General features: G+C 35.2%; 2 protein-coding genes across 2 annotated transcripts; both read right to left on the bottom strand.

Annotated features, from left to right (window-relative positions):
- Positions 1-7,217: 7,217 nt before the first annotated feature.
- Positions 7,218-10,163, bottom strand: LOC140811126 (uncharacterized). Its single transcript, XM_073168999.1, has 5 exons — positions 9,765-10,163; positions 9,235-9,349; positions 8,383-8,498; positions 7,599-7,724; positions 7,218-7,532 (listed from the first exon to the last, which is right to left on the bottom strand). The coding sequence occupies exons 1-5, from the start codon at positions 10,161-10,163 to the stop codon at positions 7,218-7,220; spliced, it is 1,071 nt and encodes a 356-aa protein (XP_073025100.1).
- Positions 10,164-14,481: 4,318 nt separating this feature from the next.
- Positions 14,482-15,369, bottom strand: LOC140811125 (protein NUCLEAR FUSION DEFECTIVE 4-like). The gene is made up of 2 exons (XM_073168998.1): positions 15,004-15,369; positions 14,482-14,904 (listed from the first exon to the last, which is right to left on the bottom strand). Exons 1-2 carry the CDS (start codon positions 15,367-15,369, stop codon positions 14,482-14,484), a joined length of 789 nt encoding a protein of 262 aa, XP_073025099.1.
- Positions 15,370-24,111: the final 8,742 nt, after the last annotated feature.

The following is a 24,111-nucleotide window of genomic DNA, read 5'->3' as shown; positions in this document are numbered from 1 at the left end:
TTGACTCGTTGACTCGGCCGAGTTGACTCGCCGGGTTGACTCGCCGGAGTACGGTCGGAGTAAAGGCACATGTCGGCGACAGGGTAGGGTCACGGAACCGGTGATGGCACGGCCAAAATCGGTCGGGAAGTTACCTAATTTCGCCGGAGAAATCGCGCAACTCGCTAACTAAACTCGAATTTGGGTGTTTACGATCAGTTGATCCGATGCCAAAATTGATTAGAGCTAAACATTACCCATGGATTGCGTATCGTTTGGGTAAATTTAAGTTAAATTCGGAGTAGGATTGGTAGGGTAATTGGACGAAATTATTTTTGGAATTTTAGGGTTTATGCCCAAATTCTTAGATCTGAAATTACGGCTTCCCCCGAATACAATATCTGCAATTGGTTGAGGGCTTTTGTTTGGTTCGTCGAGAAGATTCCAAGAAAGGTCTCCGATCGAAAAACAACTACCGAAAACGGCCGGAATCGGCGAAAAACGCGGCGGCGCGCTAATGCTCTGTTTGGCCGAAAATTTCCGAAAAATTTTCGAATTTTATTTTTTTTGAAACTCGATTTTTCCCACTCGGATTATGAACCTGGCGGCTCTGATACCACTAAAATGTCACGCCCCAAAACTCGGGTTTGACACCGGCGTCGCTCATCAATCACAAAATCGAAAAACGACCAGCCTCGTAGCACAATATAACCGAAACCAGTTTATTTCATAAATTCGCCAAAAATAATCATTGTCTTTACAACTGAATAAATTGAATAAATTGCGGAAGCGTTTACAATGAAAATAAACCTACTAAAATTCTTAAATCCTTGCAGCATAATTCTCGATGTTTAAATAATTTCACTATCCCCAAAATTGATCCGACTCTTCATGCTCAACTTGTTCCTCTGATTTCTCTTCGGATTTATCTGGGAATGTGTAAGGGGTGAGTATTTGGGGAAATACTCAGCAAGTGGGGGCCGATCGAGTACAATAAAAACAACATGCAATTTTCGAAATATACATACCATGCAAACATAATTCATACCACGTGCGCATCATTAACCCGACACTGAGATTCATCTACTTTCAATGGTTTACTGATATCAGTCCCTAATTTTTACCCCTCTAAGGGGACGAGGCCGTATAGCGGTTATCTCCCCCACCGTGTAAGGGTACGTATGGTTGGGATTCCCACCCATATCAAGTTGAATTCTCACAGTGTCAAAACATTTACATCATGCCAAAAACATCGTAACCAGAAGAGTGTAGAAGAAGAATTGTACTCGCCCGAATTTTTCAAAAACGAAAATACATGCATAACGAATTTTAATCTTTAAAACAAGCCCACTTACCTTAAACTTCTTGAAGAAAAACGTGAAAACTCCGGTGGCTGGACTGCGGCAGCGCTTCGCTGTGCTCGAAAAATCCTAAGAACTAGAGGGGGAAATTCTCGAAAATAAGAGAGTAAAAATGGTGTGATTTTCGAGACACTGAGCCCTCCTATTTATAGGGGTTGGCTGCTATCCTGATCGTGTACCAAATCGCGTTTGATTCTGAATCAAATCTTTATCTAAAATCGTGATCAAATCTACATTTATTCTCTATCCTAAATTTCGAAATATATATATATATATATATATCCCAAGGTAATTTTCGAAATTATGCCTTGCCCAGTCTGTAAAATTTCGACTTTTGTGTCTAATTCCCAATATTCGGTAGATTTTTGACTTCCTAAAATAATAAAAATTATATTTCTTAAATCCCATAAATTTTCTTACTTAAATCCGAAATTATTGGTATTTTTCCACAAATAAGATTTTGATTATTTTTCCTAAAATCCTGGTAGTTGAACTTTTTTTTCCCAGTCTGTAATTATCGCATAGACTTCTAATGATTTTCGAAAATCCCTAATAATCCTTCCAATATTTCGAAAATCCCATGATAAAATCCTCAAGATTTGATTGGGTTATCTTCTTGCTTAAATCTTTATCCAGGTGTATCAAATCTTAGATCTATATCCGGTAAAATTCTGCAAATCTCAAAATCTGAAAAATAATATACACGGTATTATTTAAATTCTTGAGAAAAATTTATTGTATACGGTAGAATTATCCAATCTAAAAATTACAACCACTATCACGATAAATCGAGATCTCGGATTTTACAATATATGTATCTATATACTGGGGCATGTCCCGAGGATATGAGTTGTTTGTATATAGTTAATTTCGGTCATGTGTAGGCTTATTTTATGTTGTGATGTGCTTAAACGAGACTATCCACTACTCGTTTTGCTTAAAAAGTACTAGAAATTTTTTTATTTAAATTTTACCTCATTCGGTCGAATACATGTACATGCATAAAAATATTTTGACACCATTTTAAAATAATGCAACCAACTAGTATTTGAAAGCAAAGGAAATATTCAAAACCATAAATTCGTCAATCGATTTCAATTTCCTAAAATAACAAAATTGCTATAAACTAAAAATCTCTTAAAAACCTCTCAAAAAGCATAAATAAATAGTCGTAAAATCTTTTAACATAAAATCATAAACATAAATCATAAGTGCGAAAAAAAAAAGCGTTGGTCCTCAGATTATGTGCACCATCAGTCCAGCAAAGTCAACCATCAAGCTCCAACATCATAATTATCAATATCACCTGCATCAATCATACCTAGTGAGTATAAAGACTCAACATACCATAATCTTTATAACAAGTAATATATATACAGCTCACATGCAACAGTGAAAATATTTTTACGTAAAATAACATTTCTTGAACATGCATAACTTAAACATCAACATTTTCCTTTTTATAATTTCATATCATATATCCTTTCATCACGAGCATATACATTTTTTCTTTTATTGAATTCGGATCGTTAATCGTGACTTCTATTTCCTCATAAGGTCGATCGATCAATCTACATTTAACCACAGTACTGGACGGCGGGAACATCAACGAAACTCTCACCCGTCAACTGAGCCTTGGCCTATCCTCATCATATAGAAATACGATCTTCGGGCTCCCTCTCGGGCTTTCTCCCATAGACGGGCTCCCTCTAGTGCCTTCTCCCATAAATGGGCTCCCTCTGGGCCTCCTCCCATAAATGGGCTCCCTTTGAGGCTTTTTTCCCTCACGACATCCTCATTCATATCATCATATCATCATAATAGTCATAATTACTTCACATCCTTCAATGTTTCACATTTTCATCACTTTATAAAAATCATGCAATTAATATCATTTTTCTTTTTAAAAAACAAGCATGCCACATATATTTTAATGTTATCGTTTTGTCATAAAATTCCATAAATAATCATAAAATTCAGTAAATATTTAAAATAAACATTTTGACGTATAAAACAACATTCAGGACACTGCCATGACATTTACTAATTTTCGAGTGTAAAATTACTGTTTTACCCCTAGACGTAAAATTTCACGTTTTTGAATTTTTCTTAATTTTATTAAGTCTAACATGTCCCAAATAATTATTTAAGCTTAACATAAATTTCCCATAATTTTATTTAGCTAAAATACTAGACTTTTAAATTAATCCTTAATCATTCGTTTTTAATGTGTTTTAATCCCGAATAATTTCAATCTTTAATAGAAAATTTATAAATTAAAAACTTAGACTTTCTATATTATTTTATCCCTCATGAACCATGACTCGACCCCCGTGATCCATGTTTCGATTTATTTTCAAGAAAGAAAACCCTAAGCCCCTCGAACACCTATCCTCGAGCCATCTTGTTATTTCATCGAGCCAAGCTCCAGCCGACCTAAGCCAACATCGAGCCAACCCTTCCCTAGACCCTACTGGACCTTAAGAACCAAATGAACCTGACCCTAGCCTCAACCGCAAGCCACAGCCCCTGCTGCAAGCCACGACCGAGACCCCTTCTAAGACTAGGACTCCTCGATCAAGCGCGTAGGACCTAGCCATCGACCCAGACCCTAAACCAGCCCCTTGGGCACCCTTTTAGGACCCTAGTGAGTCACCCTAGCCCAACCCAAATTCCCTTGGCCGAGCCCCTTACTCCCTGCAAGTCTGCGCAACCAGGGTGCCTGCAAGTTTGCTCTCGTGTTGCTAGGACTCCTTCCCAGCCCTGGTGATCGAGTCCTAACATGGCTATGACTCTCTCCTTGACTCATACCTGACCTAGCCCAGCCCTGGTCCAACCAAAGCCCAAGACAAGTAACAAATCCCATAAACCGAGCCCCATGATCACCCAACATCACTTTTCGGTTCCAACTTCTGTTATGCACGTGTGTAGCATGTTTTGTGTGACATAGGACTCTTTAAAACATGTAGAAACCACCTTAAACCTTTCCTAATCATGGCAGCCCCTTAGAATCATGTTAAATATAATTTTGGATCAATACACATGATTTGAAAACCATTCTTGATGCAAACACGAAAATATAACCAAGTGTCCCTTGTTTTTCATCCAAAACATGTTTAAACAATTACTATGGTGTGATAGATGAGTAAAAGGGAAGAATATGGCATGTCGTTGCGTATTTTATGCACGAATATATGTTGACGGTTGAAGAACGACGACGAGGGAACGACGGCTTGAAAAATCTCTAGCAAATCGATCCTTTTCCTTCAAATTTTATGTGTGTGCCGTGTGTTGCATGAAGGAGAGAGTTTCGAGTTAGTTGGGGTGTGGGGCGTGTGAATTGAGTGGGTTATGGGAGGGTTTTGTATATTATATAGTTAATAAAAGACTAACAAGGCTTAAGTCCATTAGGAGAGTTAATGAGGCCCATGAAGCCCCAAATTTTTGAGTTTATTAGCCGGTTGCCAACACGTTTGTATTTTTGTCGAAAATCCGACGCCGATAAAAATTACGTTCCATTTTATAAAATCACCTCAAAACTCCTTATTTTCAAAAATAAGAAAAAACATCAACCATATTTTAAATAATTTAAAACAATTATTTAATAAAATTATTTTCCATTTTTCAGCTATTGGTCTCCGTTCCTCGATCGCAACTCGAATAACCCTTAAAAATACATTTTAATGCATATGAGTAGAAAAACTACTAAAATATCATATAAACATATCTCGCAATAAATTTAGTAATTAAAATCGATTAATTAACCATTGTTCATATTCCCTAGATTTGCATGCAATTGGATTACGTCGTCTTAATTTTGGACCTTACAAATCCTCTCCCCCTTAAATAAAATTTCGTCCTCGATATTAGAACTTACCGAATAGTTCTTGATAGTGACTTCTCAAGTCCCTCTCGGTTCCTCAAGTCCCTCTCGATTTCCTAGGTCGCTTTTTCTTCCGAGTGATTCAGCCACTTGACATTGACCATTTGAATGACTTTTTTTCGAAGTCTTCTTTCTTGCCTTCCCAAGATTTGGACATGTCTTTATTCATAAGTCATATTTGGAGTTAATTGCAGAGGTTCATGATTACATACATGTGACGGGTTCGACATGTACTTTCACAGCATCGAGATATGAAACACATTGTGAACTCCAAAAAGCATCGGTGGCAATGCTACTCTATAAGCTAGTGTTCCAATCCTCTCCAAAATCTAAAATGGACCTATAAATCTTGGACTAAGCTTGCCTTTCTTGCCAAAACGCACAACACCCTTCATAGGTGTTATTTTCACAAATACATGGTCTCCCACTGTAAACTCTAGGTCCCTTCGTCTCTTGTCAACATAACTCTTTTGTCGGCTTTGTTCAGTCTTCATTCTCTCTCGAATTTTGACTACAAGCTCTGCAGTCTCTTTAATCACATCTGTACCAATCTCTCTTCTTTCACCAAACTCGTCCCAATGAATAGGAGATATATATTTAATTTCTTCCATAAAATGCCTCAAAATTAGCCATCTCGATAGATGATTATTAGCTATTATTGTAGGTGAACTCCACTAGAGGTAATTTCGGTTCCCAACTGCCTTGGAAATCGATCACACAAGCTCGCAGTAGATCTTCTAAAATTTGAATAACTCTTTCGGACTGACCATCGGTTTGAGGATGGAATGTTTTACTGAATAATAACTTGTTCCCCATCGCTGCCTGTAGAATCTTCCAAAAAGATGAAGTCAATCTCGGATCTCTGTCAGAAACAATTGATACAAGAATCTCATGCAGACGAACTATCTCTCGAACATATTACTCTTTATACTGAATCATGGTGAAGGTCGTCTTGATAGGTAGAAAATGCGCTGATTTCGTAAAAAGATCCACTATCACCCATATAGCATTAAATCCTTTAATAGTCCTCAGCAATCCCAAAACAAAGTCCATCGTGATGTTTTCTCATTTCCAATCAGGAATAGGAAGTGGCTTAAGCTTTCCCGCTAGCCTCTGATGCTCTACTTTAACTTGATACATGTCAAACACTTGGATACAAATCGCAGAATATCTCTCTTCATGCATGGCCACCAATATAACAACTGCAATTCCTTGTACATTTTTGTGCTTCCCGGATGAATGAAATATGTTGTGTCATGAGCTTTCTTCATAATGAGTTCCCTAAAAGAGTTGTCACTAGGAACCCATAAACGATCTCGGTAACGAACTATATAATCCACCTCAGAATATAAGTTTTGGCCCTTGGCTTCATCTCTTGCTCTCCATTTCTGCAATTGCTCATCAGTAGACTGGCCCTTACGGATTTTATCTCTCAAAGTCGACTGTACTGACAATGTGGCAAGATTAGGAGCCTCTCCCCTAACATATACTGTAAGCTCAAACTGTTGTATCTGGGATTGCAACGGTCTTTGGAGTGATAATTGAGTGATATATGCTGCTTTTCGACTCAATGTGTCTGCCACAACATTAGCTTTTCCCGGATTATTGCTAATCTCATAGTTGTAGTCTTTTACTAATTCAAGTCATCTTCGCTGTATCATATTAAATACCTATTGGGTGAAGAAGTATTATGAACTTTTATGATCGATGAAAATCTTGCACTTCTCCTCATACAAGTAATGTCTCCAAATATTCAATGCAAAAACTACCGCTCCAAACTCAATATCATGAGTAGGGTAGTTTTTCTCGTGAATTTTCAACTGTCTTTACGCATAAGCTATAACTCGGTCATTTTGCATCAAAACTTTACCCAAACCAAGTTTATAAGCATTGGTATAGAGAACATACTCTCCTTGCCCCGATGGCATAGATAACATTGGCACTGATATTAAGGTTTGCTTTAACTTATCAAAACCGTCTTGACACTTGGATACTCATACGAACTTTGCATTCTTCTTTTCCAAGGCGATAATAGGTACCGCTATAGCTGAGAATCCCTGAATAAACTTGCGATAATAGTCAGCTAGTCCAAAGAAACTGCGAATCTCGGTAACACTCTTAGGTACTTGCCACTCTTTCACTGACTCAACTCTACTTGGATCAACTTCAACGACATCACTAGAAATGATGTGGCCTAAGAAAGCCACTCTATCTATGCAAAACTCGCACTTGCTGAATTTTGCATAAAGCTTTCTATCTTGTAGTACTTGCAGTGTTGTCCTCAAATGACGACTATGCTCCTCTTTGCTCTTGGAATAGATCAAAATATCATCAATGAAGACTATAATAAACTGATCTAGATACGGCTGAAATACACGATTCATGATATCCATGAATATCGCTGGCTCATTTGTCAACCCAAATGGTATGACCATAAACTCGTAGTGCCCATATCTAGTACGAAACATTGTCTTGTGAACATCCGACTCTTTCACTTTTAACTGATTGTATCAAGAACGAAGATCAATTTTTGATAATATTGATGCTCCTTGCAATTGATCAAATAAATCTTTGATTCTTGGTAGAGGATACTTATTCTTGATAGTGACTCTATTCAGCTCTAGATAATCAATACAGAGTCGTTAACTACCATCTTTCTTATTCACAAACAATACCGGTGCGCCCCATGGAGAATAACTAGGGCGAATAAAACCCTTGTCTAGCAATTCTTGGATTTTATATTTTAATTCTTTCATTTCAGCGGGTGATAGACGATAAGGTGCTTTAGATATAGGAACAATGCCCGAAATTAACTCAATAGAAAACACCACCTAACGAATGGGTGGAATGCCAGAAAAGTCTTCGGGAAATACACTAGGAAATTCTATGACAATATCAACATCCTCTATTTTTTGACTGATAGGATCATGTGCGGTAGTGACACATTCTAGAAAGGCTTTGCATCCACGTCTAATAAGCTTCCTTGCACACAGACAAGAGATAATGTGCAGCATTTGCTTGTTTCTCGCCGCCTCAAAGACAAAAGATTTACCACTAGGCGGTCGAATATATATTGAGCTCTTACAAAAATCAATCGAAGCTCCATGCTGATAACCAATCCATACCAAGTATGATTTCAAATCCAGGCATAAGGAGCACAATAAGATCTGTCTGAACTGCATCTTTGAATAAACGAAGCTCCAGATTCCTGACAATTTTAGACATGAGAATTAGATCACCGGAAGGAATAGAAACTTTGAAACCCAAACCCATATCTTCAGGAATAATATTCAATCGCTTGATAAAGGTTTCAGATATGAAGGAATGTGTAACTCCCGAATCTAGCAGTGCATAGGTAGCTACCCATGAATGATAATCCTCCCTACGGCGAAAATGTTTTTTAAATCTTTTTGTGTTGAAGCTTAAGGAATTTCTATCATTAATTTCCCAAATCTATGTGAAGATTACGCGTTGAACTTAAGAATTTCTTGAAAAATTGCATTTGGCCCTTAAATTTTTAAATTTTTCATTTTAGTCCCAAAATTTTCAAATAATTGCAATTTGACCCTTCATATTTTCGAAAAATCACATTTTAGTCCCTTATATTTTGAAAATTATATTTTTGGTCCTTAAGAAATTTGAAATTGCGAAGTTCATAAAGTTCATATATTTGCAATTAAGCCGAAAATCTCAGTTAAGCCCCTTAACTTTCGAAAATTGCACTTAGACCCCTCAAGAATTTTTGAAACCCTTAGAAACCCTTAATTATGAGTTTTCTTTAATTTTTTTGTCCATAAGACTTTTAGTTGGAGTTATTTCATCATTTGCATAAATTAAGGCACAAAATCAATACTAATTCTAAGGTTTCAAAAATCATATCTTAATTCCCTCTAAAGTAGAGCATGCAACCTAATTTCTTCTAGGTTAATCTTGTTCCCAATTCAATTCTAATAACCACTTTAACATTTCATGCAATAAAAACAATATAAATATGTTAAATGACTAGGTTACCCGTGATAAGAGTCGTGTATGGCTCCTCTTCAGCTTCCTCTGCATGCATAACATAAGCTCGTCCCACAGTAGGTGCTCTTCTCTTCAGGCAATCAGCAGCCTTGTGTCCTTCCTCCTTCCAAAAGAAACATTTGAATGTGCCCCATTCACATTTGCCAAGATGTGGGGGATTGCACTCCTTGCATAGGGGTCTTTCAGCAAGTTTTGGTGCTCCAGGGTGTTGTTACTTTTGCTGTCCTTGCTTCTTGACTTGACTTTGGGGCTTTTGCGGCCCTTGAGGTCTAGGAGGACCCATATATGGACTTCTTGTTTGGCTGATTATTATTTTGGTGTTATTGTCTCTTGCGCGGCATCTCAAAATCGATGTCTTTCAAGGATTGCTCAGACTGAAATGCATAAGTAGTAGCAATAGCAAAATCCAAAGGACGCATCATCATCAAGTTATTTTGTATAGTATGTCGTAGACCATCCATGAATTGTCTAAGTTTCTCCATAGCATCCCTCGCAATAAGGTGTACAAAGTGACAAACCCTGTCAAATTTCCTCAAAAGCTCAGCAACAATCGAGTCTCCCTGACGGAGGCTCGTAAACTCCCTCTTAATTCGTCCTCTAACATCAGCAGTAAAATACTTCTCATAGAATATCTCCTTCAATTGATCCCAAGTAAGAGTAGCAATGTCAATACCATGCTCGGCTCCTTCCCAAAATAAAGAGGCATCATCCCTAAACATGTAAGTGGCACACCTCACACGGTCAAAATTCCCCATATTCAGATAATGAAAGTGCACATCGAGTGCACGAATCCAAGCTTCAGTAGCAAAGGGATCGGTGGTGCCAGAAAATTCCTTCGGCGCTAGCCTCCGGAACTGGTCATAAACATCGTGTTGTGGCCTAGGTGCATTCTGAAACTGCTCAAAGAAACAAGTCATGCCCTCAAGGCGCGAACAACATTATCCTTATTAGGAGGCGGGTTTGGATTCTCTTGAAGGTTCTCATTATTCGCATCCTGGTTCTCAATAACAGTGGAGGCATTTTATCTGAACGTTTTCAAAATTCTAACATAATCAACATGTATTTAAATCTAAGTTTTCTAATCATGCATCATATCTTAATTCATTTTAGCCATTTTAAACATATAAATCATATATTTTCATGAAACTGCTAAACATGTGACATAAACATATTATTCTTGTAATCATGCAGGTAACAACATAAAAATCATAAAAAGCATATAAACTTACGAATTTGAGGCTTGAAGACTGAGCTTCCCGGCACTAATGGTGGCACAACCCTTTACAGAACAATTGCTCTGATACCAACTGAAACGTCCACTACTCGTTTTGCTTAAAAAATAATAGAATTTTTATTTTTTTCCAAAAAATTTACCTCATTCGGCCGAATACATGTACATGTATAAAAATATTTTTTACATCATTTTAAAATAACGCAACCAACTAGTATTTGAAATCAAAGGAAATATTCAAAACCATAAATTCGTCAATCGTTTTCAATTTCCTAAAATAGCAAAATTGCTATAAACTAACAACATCTCAAAAACCTCTTAAAAAACATAAATAAATACTCATAAAATCTTTTAACATAAAATCATAAACATAAATCATAAGTGCGGAAAAATAGAAACGTCGGTCCTCGGGTTATGTGCACCGTCAGTCTAGCAAAGTCAACCATCAAGCTCCAACATCATAATTATCAATCACACATGTATCAATCACACTTAGTGATTCTAAAGACTCAACATATGATTTTGTATGCTCAAAATTAATCGCAAGTGCACGATGTCAAGTAATAATGTAGTGTACAAGAGTACGAGTATCGTTCCACTGAAGACTGTGTTTAACAATTATTATTTTCAGTTATTAAACATTTAGCAACGAAAATTGATTTGATTGTTTATTACTACTAACATTAAATAAACGTGCAAATAAAAAGCTTCAAAATCAAGTAATGAAATGTAAAGTGTAAAATGTTGAGTAAAAATTCAATGAGAAATGGATTTGTTGGGAATCTCGGCTCACCTACCCCTCGTTAATTTATTAATTCGTTCGATCGTGATCTACGCTTCCGACAGGATTTCCTATTCTATTGAACACTCTCTCTCGAGCTATGCCAAACTAATTCGACTCAATGAAGTAATTAAATGTTTTTAATTATTTATCAAGAGTGAATCGCATTTCGATCTATGAAATCCCCTAGTTTTCGACCCTAAGGACTATGACTATCGGCACGTATCCAATTTCATATATCTATGTAAAGTGTAGATCCGCGAATTATACTACTCGTTCCTATCACAAGTTATTCTCTCGAACTCACTTGCAATATAAAAACATTGTCAAAGTTAGCTACACTCTAACAACATGATAAAACAGTAGTAAAATCAAGAATAACGCACAATCGAAATATAAATTAATTCAAATCAACGTTCGGGGTAGGATCCCCTTTAATCCCAACAAATAATGAAGTTTAGCTACTAGAATTCATGATCAAAATAAACAAAACAAAGTTTAAAATATGAAAACAAAGTTAGAAATACGAGAATTGACGAAAAAATGCGAAGACGACGCCCGAAAAACTTCGATTGTTCAATCCAAGCGCAAAGTGCTCTCCAAGACTTGTGCTCCTCTCCAAGAATGTCTGAATATCTCAAAACGTCCAAAAACGTCCACCCATATCAGCCATCCTCCGAAATAAGGAAAAGAATCGAATGCAAAATCTTGCCAAAATTAGGTGGCGCTCGGGCGGTAGAAAAGTACCGCTCGAGCGCCACACCTTCTGTAAACTTGCTTGGAATGTGCGGCATTCGTGCTCGGGCGGTAGAAAACTACCGCTCGAGCGCCGACTCTTCTGTAGCTTGGCCTTTGTAAAGCATCTCTCGCGCTCGGGCGGTAGAAAATTACCGCTCGAGCGCCGACCTTTCTGTCGAGTTGTGGACTTGATCACCTTTCGCGCCCGGGCGGTAGAAAATTACCGCTCGGGCGCCGCTCATTCTGTTCGTTGCCTTCTCTTTTGTACACTTTGTTCCATTTTTGGTTTTCCGGACACTTTTCCTGCAAACTCGTCATGCCCGAGTGAGATATGATAAAATGCAAATGTTTACTCTAAAATGAACAGAATGTGATTGAAATAAACGCATGCACAATGCAAAACACACACAGACTAATGCAATAAAACACGTTAAAACGACACATATCAATCTTACATACAACAGTAAAAATAATTTTACATAAAATAACATTTCATGAACATGCATAACTTAAACATCAACATTTTCCTTTTTATCATTTCATATCATATATCATTTCATCATGAGCATATACAATTTTTCTTTTAATGAATTTGGATCGTTAATCGTGCCTTTCATTTCCTCATAAGGTCTATGGACCCATCTACATGTAACCATAGTACTGGGCGACGGGGACATCAGCGACACTCTCACCCATCAAATGAGCCTTGGCCTATCCTTATCATATGGAAATACGATCATCAAGCTCTCTCTGGCGCCTTCTCCCATAAGCGGGCTCCCTCTGGGCCTTCTCCCATAAATGAGCTCCCTCTGTGATCTTTTACCTCACGACATCCCCATTCATATCATCATAATAGTCACAATTACTCCACCTCCTCCAATGTTTCACATTTTCATTACTTTATAAAAATCATGCATTTAATATCATATTTCTTTTAAAAAAAACAAGCATGCAACATATTTTTTAACGTTATCGTATCATCATAAAATTCCATAAACATTTAAAATAAACATTTTGACGTATAAGACATTCAGGACATTGCAATGACGTTTACTAATTTTCGGGTGTAAAATTACTGTTTTACCCCTAGACGTAAAATTTCATGTTTTTTAATTTTTCTTAATTTCATTGACTCTAACATGTCCCAAATAATTATTTAAGCTTAAAATAAATTTCCCATAATTTTATTTAGCTTAAATACTATGCTTTTTTTATTATTCCTTAATTATTCATTTTTAATGTGTTTTAATCCCGAATAATTTCAAATTTTAATATAAAATTCCTAAATTAAAAACTTATACTTTCCTCGTAAACCATGACTCGACCCTTGTGAGCCATGTTTCGATTTAATTTCAAGAAAGAAACCCCTAAGCCCCTCGAACACCTATCTTCGAGCCATCTTGTTATTTCATCAAGCCAAGCTCAAGCCAGTCTGAGCCAACATCGAGCCAACCCTTCTACTGGACCCTAAGAACCAAAGAAACTGACCCTAGCCTCAACTGCAAGCCACAGCCCCTGCTGCAAGCCACGGCCGAGACACCTTCCAATACATGGACTCCTCGATCAAGCGCCTAGGACCTAGCCATCGACCCAGACCCCGAACCAAACCCTTGTGCACCCTCTTAGGACCCTAGTGAGTCACACTTGCCCAGCTCAAATCCCCATGGCCTAGCCCCTTACTCCCTGCAAGTCTGCGCAACCAGCGAGCCTGCAAGTGTGCTCTCGGGTTGGAGTCCTATCTTGCTAGGACTCCTTCCCATCCCTGGTGATCGAGTCCTAACGTGGCTAGGACTCTCTCCCTAACTCATACCTGACCTAGCCCGGCCTTGGTCCAGCCAAAGCCCAAGCCAAGTAACAAATCCCATAAACCGAGCCCCATGATCACCCAACATAACTTTTCGGTTACAGATTCTGTTATGTACGTGTGCAACATGTTTTGTGTGAATTAGGACTCTTTAAAACATGTAGAAACCACACTTAAACGTTTCTAATCATTGCAGCCCCTTAGGTTCATGTTAAACATAATTTTGGATCAACACACATGATTTAAAAACCATAATTGATGCAAAAACGAAAATATAACCAAGTGTCCCTTGTTTTTCATGCAAAACATGTTTAAACAATTACTGTGGTGTGATAGATGAGTAAAAGGGAAGAATCTGACGTGTATTTGCGTATTTTACGCACGAATATACGTTGACGATTGAAGAACGACGACGAGGGAATGACGAACTGGAAAATCTCTAGCAAACTCGATTCTTTTCCTTCAAATTTGATGTGTGTGCCATGTGTTGCATGAAAGAGAGAGTTTTGACTGAGTTGGGGTGTGGGGCGTAGGAATTGAGTGGGTTATGGAAGGGTTTTGTATATTATATAGTTAATAAAAGACTAACAAGGCTTAGACCCATTAGGAGAGTTAAATTAGGCCCATTAAGCCTCTTAATGCAATAAAAATTCTTTTGTTTAATAAAAATTTATGAGTTTATTAATCGGGTTGCCAACATATTCGTATTTTTGTCGAAAACAGACGGCCGTGAGTTCCTGTAAGATCGAAAGCTAACAAGTAAATCGCGATGATAAGAGCGAGAACGTTAACTACCCCGAAAATTTTGTTATCTTCGTCTTCCGCGGCGGCCGAGGACGAGGGAGGAATCTCATGAAGGAAAACGATAGCGCTCATGCAAACTACCAAGGGGATTAGAGCCAGCATTAGCAGGAATTTGGATGGGTCATCGGCGAAAAGCACGGAACAAAGGTCGGTGAATATCGCAGAGCTTAAACCGACGTAACCTTTCCGAATCCCTGAAACCGGACCCCGGTTTTTACGGAAATTGCGAATACACGTCACTAGAATATCCGTGTTCATCCATGTCGTGTTGTTTCCTCCCATACACAGAAATATGCACATCTGCACGAATTACATGTACAATATATATTTAGTTGCAAAACCAGGTCATGAGTCATGACCATCCAATGGAAACGAGGGATTCGATCATTCGACACTTACAGCCCAATATGGAAGTGGTTGGATGCGGCGGCTGACGACTAGCCACTGAACGCCGTACCCGACGACCTCTTCGACGGAGCCTATGAGAAGGATGACAAGTGTAGGAAGGCGGTTGGAGGCGAGTCCGGCAAGGATTCCAAACGCTGTTCCCACATCTTTTGCGACGGACAAATTGTTGAGCTGGAGCTGTGTGAGCGCCATAAGGGTTTTAAGTGCACTAGAATAGTTAGAGAAGGTGTAATTGTTTCCGGAGATTGCCTGCACCCATACGGCAGTGACGAACCCCAGCCATTTTCCGGTGGGAGACGTAGGCGAGAACTGCAAGCCCACTATAACCCCTAGCAGTGGCGGAGCCAGGAATTCCATCTTATCCAGAATAGAATTTTAAACTCTAAAATTCATTAATATTTTAAATTGATCTACCCGGGCTAATATCATATTTATCCAAAATTATAAAAAAATTTACATATAAATTTTTAAAATTTTTTTGGACCACCCAGACTAAAGCCCGGGTGAAGGAAGCTCTCCCTCCACCCCTAACCCCTAGCCTTCCAAGCTAACGATGCAGTTCTCGAAGACAAACACTCCTCAGTGGTCCTTATGAGGAACTACGTACGGCTACTGAAATTCTGGCTTTTGCCATATATATACTTAATATATATCGATGATTATTCAAAGTTGGTGACAGTGAAGTAATTCGTGAACAAGAAATTCTAAAAACGAAAATAAAAATAAAAAGTTGAAATTAATGAATATTAAAATAAGAGTTGTAAATATCTAGAATTAGTTTCTGATGGTGTATGTAACGATGTATTTTTTTTGGATTATTTCCAAAGAAATTCTATAAATAGATCTCCCAATTTGTGAATAAGAGCACAATTGGTAGACAAAATTTTATAAAGTGTGTAGTTTAATATACTTTGTTAGTTTGACATTTTTACTTTTTACCGTAAATTTTACTCTTAACACATTATCAGCACGATACTCGAAGGTTCGGTTCTCCATATTTATGCAGCTGAGATTGAAAGATGAGCTCCAAGACTTGTCATCAATTATAAACCTCTTAATAAAACATTAAAATGGATAAAATATACATTACCAAATAAAAGAGATCTATTAAATAGATTATTTAAAGGAAAAGTATTTTCCTCTTTTGGTTTAAAATCAGTATTTTATAAAATCCTTCTAAAAGAAAAAAATAAATATAATACAGCTTTTACTGTACCATGTGGACATTACGAATGGAATGTAATGCCATTTGGATTAAAAAAATGCTTCAATGGAATTTCAAAATATAATGAATGAAATTTATAATTCATATATAGATTATATCATAGTCTATATAGATGATGTCTTATATATTATGATAATACTGATCAACATTTTAAACATTTAAATATATTTATTCAGGCTACTAAAAAAGTTGGATTGACAATAAACCAGAAAAAAAGTAAAACTTTTTCAAACTAAGATAAAATTCTTAGGACATTATATTGAAAATGGAATAATGATTCCTATTGAAAGAGCAATTGTTTTTGCTGATAAATTTCCAGATAAAATTACTGATGTAAATCAATTACAAAGATTTCTTGGTAGTCTTAATTATATAGGAGATTTTTATAAAGATCTCGCTCAAGATTGTAAATTATTATTTCAAAGGTTAAAGAAAAAGCATCAACCATAGACTAATAGTCATACTCTAGCAATACAAAAAATAAAAGAAAGAGTTAAAGAACTCCCTTGTTTATCTATTGCTGACCCTGAAGCATTCAAAATAATTGAAACAGACGCCTCTGATATTGTATATGGAGGAATACTTAAACAAAAAATAGATAATAAATCTAAAGAAATTCTTTTCAGATATACTTCTGGAATTTGGAATAATACTCAAAAGAATTATTCTACAATAAAGAAAGAAATTATTTCAATTGTTAATTGTATTAAAAAATTTGAAAGTGATCTCTTAAATAAAAAGTTTTCATTAAGAGTTGATTGCAAATCTGCCAAAGATATTCTTTTAAAAGATGTTAAAGTAATACCATCTAAACAAATATTTGCTGGATGGCAAGCTATATTATCATGTTTTGATTTTTATATTGAACATATCTCTAAAAAATCTAATTCTTTACCAGATTTTCTAACCAGATAATTTTTGCAGGGATCAATCTTGGAAGACAGTCCTAAAGAGGCCAGCAACAGGAAAAAAACAATGAATAAACCACCGTTTAAAAGAGGTGCAACTAATATTCCTCAGCCTAATATGGCTACTGAAGAAGAAAAATTTGATCCTATTAAAGAATTTGCAGAAGATCTTACTGTCTATGAAATTCATTATTATAATAATGCAATATTTGTCTTAAAAGGATCTAAGGAGGAATTAAAATATCCTTACTTATTTTCTGGATATCTTAATTGTTGTCCAATAGACAAAGACATAAAAGGTCTATCACCAATCGCGATCGCGATTTTGCTTTTTCTAAAATGATTATTTAGAAAATTATTCTAGCAGCTAATGGGGGACTACCTCTCGGCCAAGCTCGTCAATTGAACACTTTTCAGGCAATGCCGAATATGTTCAATTATCATGATTATATCATAGCATGGGATACTATTCTCATTTATGAAAGTTCTCAAAGAAAACATTCTTGGTGGATAAAATTCTAACTAAATGATATTCATCAATTTATACCGACTTGGTTTAAATCTTCTTTTTTTCGTCGGGGGGGGGGGGGGGGGGGGGGTAATTCCCTCCATTCTTCCTCGAAATGTTAAAAACATATAGAATAAGTTTCAACAAGCCAACCCCCAATTTGATGGATTAACAGCCATGATCCAGTTTGCCATTAATTATAACGTTCCCTGGATAATCAGATGTGAATATGGGCTACAGGACCAAACTAGAGAAAAAATGGAAATAAAATTTACTCTTACCATATTGGTTAGAAAAATTTTAATAAAATGGTGGAGAAAAGAAGATATTTTTGCCGAAGGAAAAGTATATGATCGACAAGGAGTTATTTCCCTTGGTCCAGCTAGGGAAACCATGAGCAATCTTAATCATGATACTCCTACACAGGCTACATTACTCAAAAGATTATTCCAACACTAGGATAAAGAAACCATTACTTCAATGTTTACAGAATTATTTGGAGAAAAATCTAATTTATCCACTCAAGCTTCAACTTATTCAAAAGGGAAAGAAAAAACTGAAGAAGACACACCTATGACAGACCAGGATAATCAATAGCAAGATTCACGAGACCCTTATGATGGGGATGATATTTTTGCATTATTGAATGCGTAATTTAGTGAATGGATGACCTGGAATGACCTGGATGCTACGACTAAAAAGTCTATAGATTCAATTATTGTTGTAAATTATTCCGTCTGTAATCTTATATTTTATTGTGTACGTGTAAAGATTTAAGTGGAGGTACTGTTTATTGTTTCAGTCTATTTAAGAAGTAGTTTTTCTTTGTGAACCACACCAAAAAATACTACGACTTCTCTTGTGGAGACCCGGACGTTAATCACGTTCTAAATAATAATTATGACTAATTAATCAATTAGTATAAACAGGGTCTAATTTTTTTTTTAAAATGCAAAGCGGAAACGTAATGTAATTAAATTCAAATTACATATTAAACATAGCATATAATTATTGTATGATCTACAATAATCCAACTAGGTTCAACTATAAGTCAGTGCTGAATCCTAAGTTGCTTCAAAGCCCGGATCTCCACGCTATCTAGTCCAGCCTCGTTCTCTTCTTGACCCTGATCCTAGCCCACCTGTTGCCATGCACACATACAAACAAGACAACAGTCGGATAACTCCGGTGAGATATAAATATCCCAGTATAAATCATGTATACATGCCATCATATAAACAATATAAAAGCATATAACCTACAAATCCAACCTGTACCAACCTCAGAACATGAATCAATACCATACTCGATCATGTTCTAAACATGTACCCTAATCAGGAACATAATCAATATCAAGAATAACTCCTATTCTAAACATGTACCAATATCAGGAACAACAAGGAACATGAACCATATTCAGGAACATAATCAACATCAATAAATATAAATCAATATAATTGTCACTCAGACTCGTGACTCCACATTTTAGACTAGACTCAGTCCTAGCCTAGGGATCCCGATCCTATACCGAATTCCGTAATAGAAGGAACTCTGATCCTATTACTCGATATAACCAAATATGGTGTTCCTATATCGAATTCCGATATAACCAATTATGGTGTTCCTATATCGATTTCCGTAATAGAGAGATTCCAATTCTTTTTACTCGATATAACCAAACATCCGGTGTCCTGACCTATCCGTCATAGACTGTAGCTCTATCGCTAATATCGTTATCTTGAGACATCGTGCAATGTTCCCGTGGCGATTCCACCACTATCAGGAACTTCTGTCACAAGATTACTCATCTGATACCTGCTATCTATAATCCAGAAAACAGGTACATCAGTCAACTCAATGCAAATATCAATGCAATAAAGTAAAGTATGTGATTTAGGGAAACTCGAGTCAAACCTCACTCGAGTTGTGCAATCCCAACTCAACATTAATTTATACCTTTATCTTCTCGCTCAGAAGAAGAAGAAGAAGAAGTCCCGACTCTATCTCGGTCCATTCCCAATCTGGTGATAACAACACCGAACAGATATAATATCAAGAAAAAACTCAATTCAGAACCTGTTCTGATCAATATTCAGATCACAATAAAATCTGATCAATGTCAATTGAGATACAATCTAATCCATATCGATGATATCACGATATAATCGAAATCACTACTGAATCTGATCAATATCAATTAACTGATGTTTCGACGGTATAACAATGCAGTCTCGATAACTCCGTCAGTCCGAACATCACAGATATAATACCAGAATTCCTAATCAGTATCGATACCAGTCATAATCTTAATAACAATACATATCTGATATGAATTCTCAGTCAAATTGATTCCAAAAATCATAACAATTACATAATCAGTCTGTTTCTCAATCTGACTTCGGTTCTGTGATGTCTAACATGACAAGAACATCATATATGAATCCTATTCAATTCTGACAACAACATAATTTCAAAGCATATCAAAACGTAGCAAAACTTACGTCCAGTTATAGCCTACGTTGATAGGAACACGGTACTGAAGTCGGATTCAAAATCAAACGGGCGGATTTCTCGCAAAAGGCGTAAGGATTTTTGGTAAACCTCCTCGACCCTTTCTTTAAATTTTGAGGAGAATTAAACGTTTGTATGCATATATATATATATACACATTGCTCGTACACACCAAGTGGCGTCCTTACGTTTTGCATGACTCGCGCTCGGGCGGTTAATCTTTACCGCTCGGGCGCGGCATATTCTGTCCGAAGTCTTTCCTTATCACACATTGGCGCTCGGGCGGTAATATTCTACCGCTCGGGCGCCACACGTTCTGTTCGAGTAACATTGTTATGGTGCATTGGTGCTCGGGCGGTAACTTTCTGGCGCCCGAAAGTTGCCGCTCAGGCGCCACCAGTTCTGTACCAAATATGCATAACTCACATGCTTCTCCCAGTCTTGTCTCTGAATGGCCCGGCTTCTTCATTCCAGTTCTTATAACCTCGATCATATCAATTAATCAACGTCTGATTATAGTAATTAAATCTCGGGCATTACATCTCTCATATTAATAAAGTTTGATATTCCGAAGTTTTCTCTCCAGCTTTCCCGTTTCATCATAATTATGTAAGTATATGTCTTACGATTATATTTATGATCCACTTTTTGATTATATTATGACATCAGCCAATTATATGTTAAAATTAAAAAGGAAGATTAAATTAATAAAATTTCAAATTGAGAATCTTGAAAATCAATTAAGAGATCCAGATATAATTCGTGTTTATAAACAATAGTTTACATATCCGAGTTTGGAAAGATCCAAACTGACCTTAAAGCCATACGAGAAGCCAAGCTCACAGCTAGCAGCTTAAAGTTGAAGATTTGAAGAAAATTAATTACTTTGAACCTTTATTAAGGTTGTTTGTTGTAATAAGCCTTGTAGGTATTTGGGCATTTGTATTAGTGGTATCAAAGCCATTTTGTGAAGATATTCTTCAATAATTAATAAGAATTATTCTTCTATTACGATATTATTTTTTAACTCCAAAAAGAATAAAGTAGCTCTACTTAAGAGAAATCCTTAAGTCAGGTACCGTAAAGCCAAAGGGTAAGGTAGGTGTAAATCTTTGACAGTATCTACTTAATTCCATAATGGATAAAATAATACGATCGTTTACGAAGAATAAATCTTCAAGTAGTAATACTAAGAACAAATATTTAATTATTTCTGAAAATTTTTAAAAGAATATTCAAAACTGGAAATTACCAGTATCTTCTAATATGAAGATATATAGATCTAATGGATTTAATTTTAAATCCGATTATATAATTAAAACCATTAGAAGAAGCAATCCTTAGGATATGACTCATTTAGTTTATTATCTGAAAATCTTATTAATATTCACATGCAATCTTATAAATTTATGCATCTTGGTATGATTCAAGTAGGTTTAAAACCTCTTACCAGATCGGGCTTAAATACTTTAGCCTTTATTATTGTACGAGATCAAAGACATAATACATTGGAAGATTCCTTATTAGGAATTGTAGAGTCCTCATTATGTGAAGGACCAATAAAGACTGAAGGTTTCGATATGATAAGTGGAACAAGAATGTTGTTCTATTATATAGAATTTGTTACAAAGTAATGAATTCAACTATTTTCAATTTTTGAATTAATACTAATAAAATTAGTTCAAAAAGAGGAGAAACTACTCTTTTTATAACTGATATCAATAAAAGTAATAATATGATTCCAAAGACAATTAATTAGAATCAAGTTACTCTTCCAGAAATCTGGAAAATGGAAAATATTGATCCGCCTCTTAAAGAAGAATCTAGAAAACTAGAAAGTATCATTCAGTATGTTGATGGAGATGTTGAAATAAAATTTTCATCTCAACGAAATTTAAGAATTAAACTTCCCGAAGAAAGTAGAAATTCTACTTCTTCTATATCTGATTTTGAAAAAATCAGTATATCCGGTATTAAAAAAAAATGATAATATATCTCAACATGAATATAAGGTTGATTTACCTGATTCTATTATTTCTAGATTTCAAAGAAGTTATTCTGTTAATAACAATAAAACATCAAATTCTCCTACTTTTTCTGATATGGGTTATAATGTTATGGCTATTAGTCATCATAATCTTATTCAAGAAAGTCTTGAAAATGTTAAAAATAAAAATAATAAAAAATGGTTTTTAAGTTATTTAAATTCAAAACAACAAATTTTATATTCTTGAAGATACACTGATTGGATTGAAGAAACTAAATTAAATTTAGATTTTTTCAGATGATTAGAAAATTTATATTTTCCAGCAAGAAATAATGCATTTCCAAATTTTACAGATAATTTTTTTATAAATACTCTTGAATCTACTTATAAATTATATGTTCATGAAACAAGAGAAGAATCTTTATAGATTCATCCTCCTTTCACAACTTTACAAATTAAAAAAAGAAATAAAGAGATATATGCCTCTTCTATAAAATATGAGTTAGGAAATGGTAATTTGGACCATATTATTCAACAAAATAATTTTACTAATTTTACCCTACATTCTTTAAGAAATCAAACTACTAGAATAGAAGAGATTTTATCGAAATCTAAAAAATACATTTCTAAGGGAGAATGTTCAAAAAATCTAATGATAAAACCTCCTCCTAAACTTAAACAAGAAAAATTTCTTTTAAGCTCTAAAAAAGATGAGGATTTTATTGAAGGTCTAATAGATCGATTAAAAGAAATTATTATAAAATAAAAAGGTTCTGTTTCGGTAATCACCAAAACTGAACAACTTGAAAATTCTTCAAGTTTTTCTGAAGATGAAATGCAGATTAATAAAATACATAAAGTGTCAATTGTAAAACTTTTTTTTATAAAAAAGCAACAAATATTGATCTTTAAATTGAAGAAAAGAAAGATTACATCCAGTTTAATGGGGAAGTCATTATTGAATGAAATATAGATGGAAAGTCTGAATATCATAATAAAACTGTTATTAAACAAATGTTAATATACTCTTCGGCACCTAAAATAAAAAGTAATAATGATAGAAAAATTGCTCAAGCCATTATTACTAGTTTCACAGGCCAATTTCAAGGTTGGTGGGATTTTTATCTTTCTAAAGAGGCAAAGAATAAAATTCTTAATTTTTTTATAATAGATCTTAATGGAAGAGAAGAGTTGGATGCGGTAAATACACTTATCTACACTATTCTATCTAATTTTATTGGAGCTAATGAACTCCAATTAGATAGATCTCAAGAACAATTAATGAATCTGAGATGTCCAATATTATCTGAATTCAGATGGTATAAAGACGTATTTATGACAAAAAAATTAACCAGAAATGATTGCAATGCAAAATTTTGGAAAGGAAAATTTATTTCTGGACTTCCATTTCTTTTTGCTAAAAGATTTAAAAACAGATTAAAATCTAAATCTCCAACAAACTCTATAGATTGGAGTATGCTTACTTATGGAGATTTATCAGCAGAAATAACTGCAGAAGGAATAACACTTTGCAATAATATAAAGTTAAAAAGACAGCTAGATATGCAAAAAGAAGAAAATAGAAATATTATTGGAGATTTTTGTGAGCAAATACGCTTTCAACCAATACAATATCCTAAAAAGGATAAGAAAAGAAAAAGATTTCTTTTTAAAAGAAAAAAAGTATTATTCTAAAGTTTAAAAAGTATGGAAAGAAAAGGTCTAAACAGACTATAAAAAATAATAATTCCAATAAAGTTCCAGGATGCTGGAAATGTGGAAAAATTGGACATAAGGCTAACAAGTGTTATGTCAAGAAAAAGATTAATAATCTCAACATAAATAATGATTTAAAATAATCATTAATGAATATTCTTCTTAATAAAGAAGAAGATTTAAAACAAAAAGATATTTATATCAATATTATTGATGAATTGTCTGAATATTCTATTAGCAGTTC

The sequence above is a fragment of the Primulina eburnea genome, chromosome 14 (assembly GCF_022965805.1).
Source record: "Primulina eburnea isolate SZY01 chromosome 14, ASM2296580v1, whole genome shotgun sequence".
Taxonomy (NCBI): Eukaryota; Viridiplantae; Streptophyta; class Magnoliopsida; order Lamiales; family Gesneriaceae; genus Primulina; species Primulina eburnea.
The sequence above is the reverse complement of the archived record's forward strand: the minus strand, read 5'-3'. Positions and strand labels throughout refer to the sequence as shown.

What these genes read in the sequence shown, in the direction of transcription:
- LOC140811126 (XM_073168999.1), bottom strand. Translation starts at nt 10,163, where the DNA reads ATGACTTGTTTCTTTGAGCAGTTTCAGAATGCACCTAGGCCACAACAC. An exon ending in ATACACGACTCTTATCACGG is followed by an intron (nt 8,499 to 9,234) that starts GTAACCTAGTCA and finishes TTATTCCTGAAG; the next exon opens with ATATGGGTTTGGGTTTCAAA. An exon ending in TCATGGATATCATGAATCGT is followed by an intron (nt 7,533 to 7,598) that starts GTATTTCAGCCG and finishes ATCTATTCCAAG; the next exon opens with AGCAAAGAGGAGCATAGTCG.
- LOC140811125 (XM_073168998.1), bottom strand. Translation starts at nt 15,369, where the DNA reads ATGGAATTCCTGGCTCCGCCACTGCTAGGGGTTATAGTGGGCTTGCAG. An exon ending in AACCACTTCCATATTGGGCT is followed by an intron (nt 14,905 to 15,003) that starts GTAAGTGTCGAA and finishes TAATTCGTGCAG; the next exon opens with ATGTGCATATTTCTGTGTAT.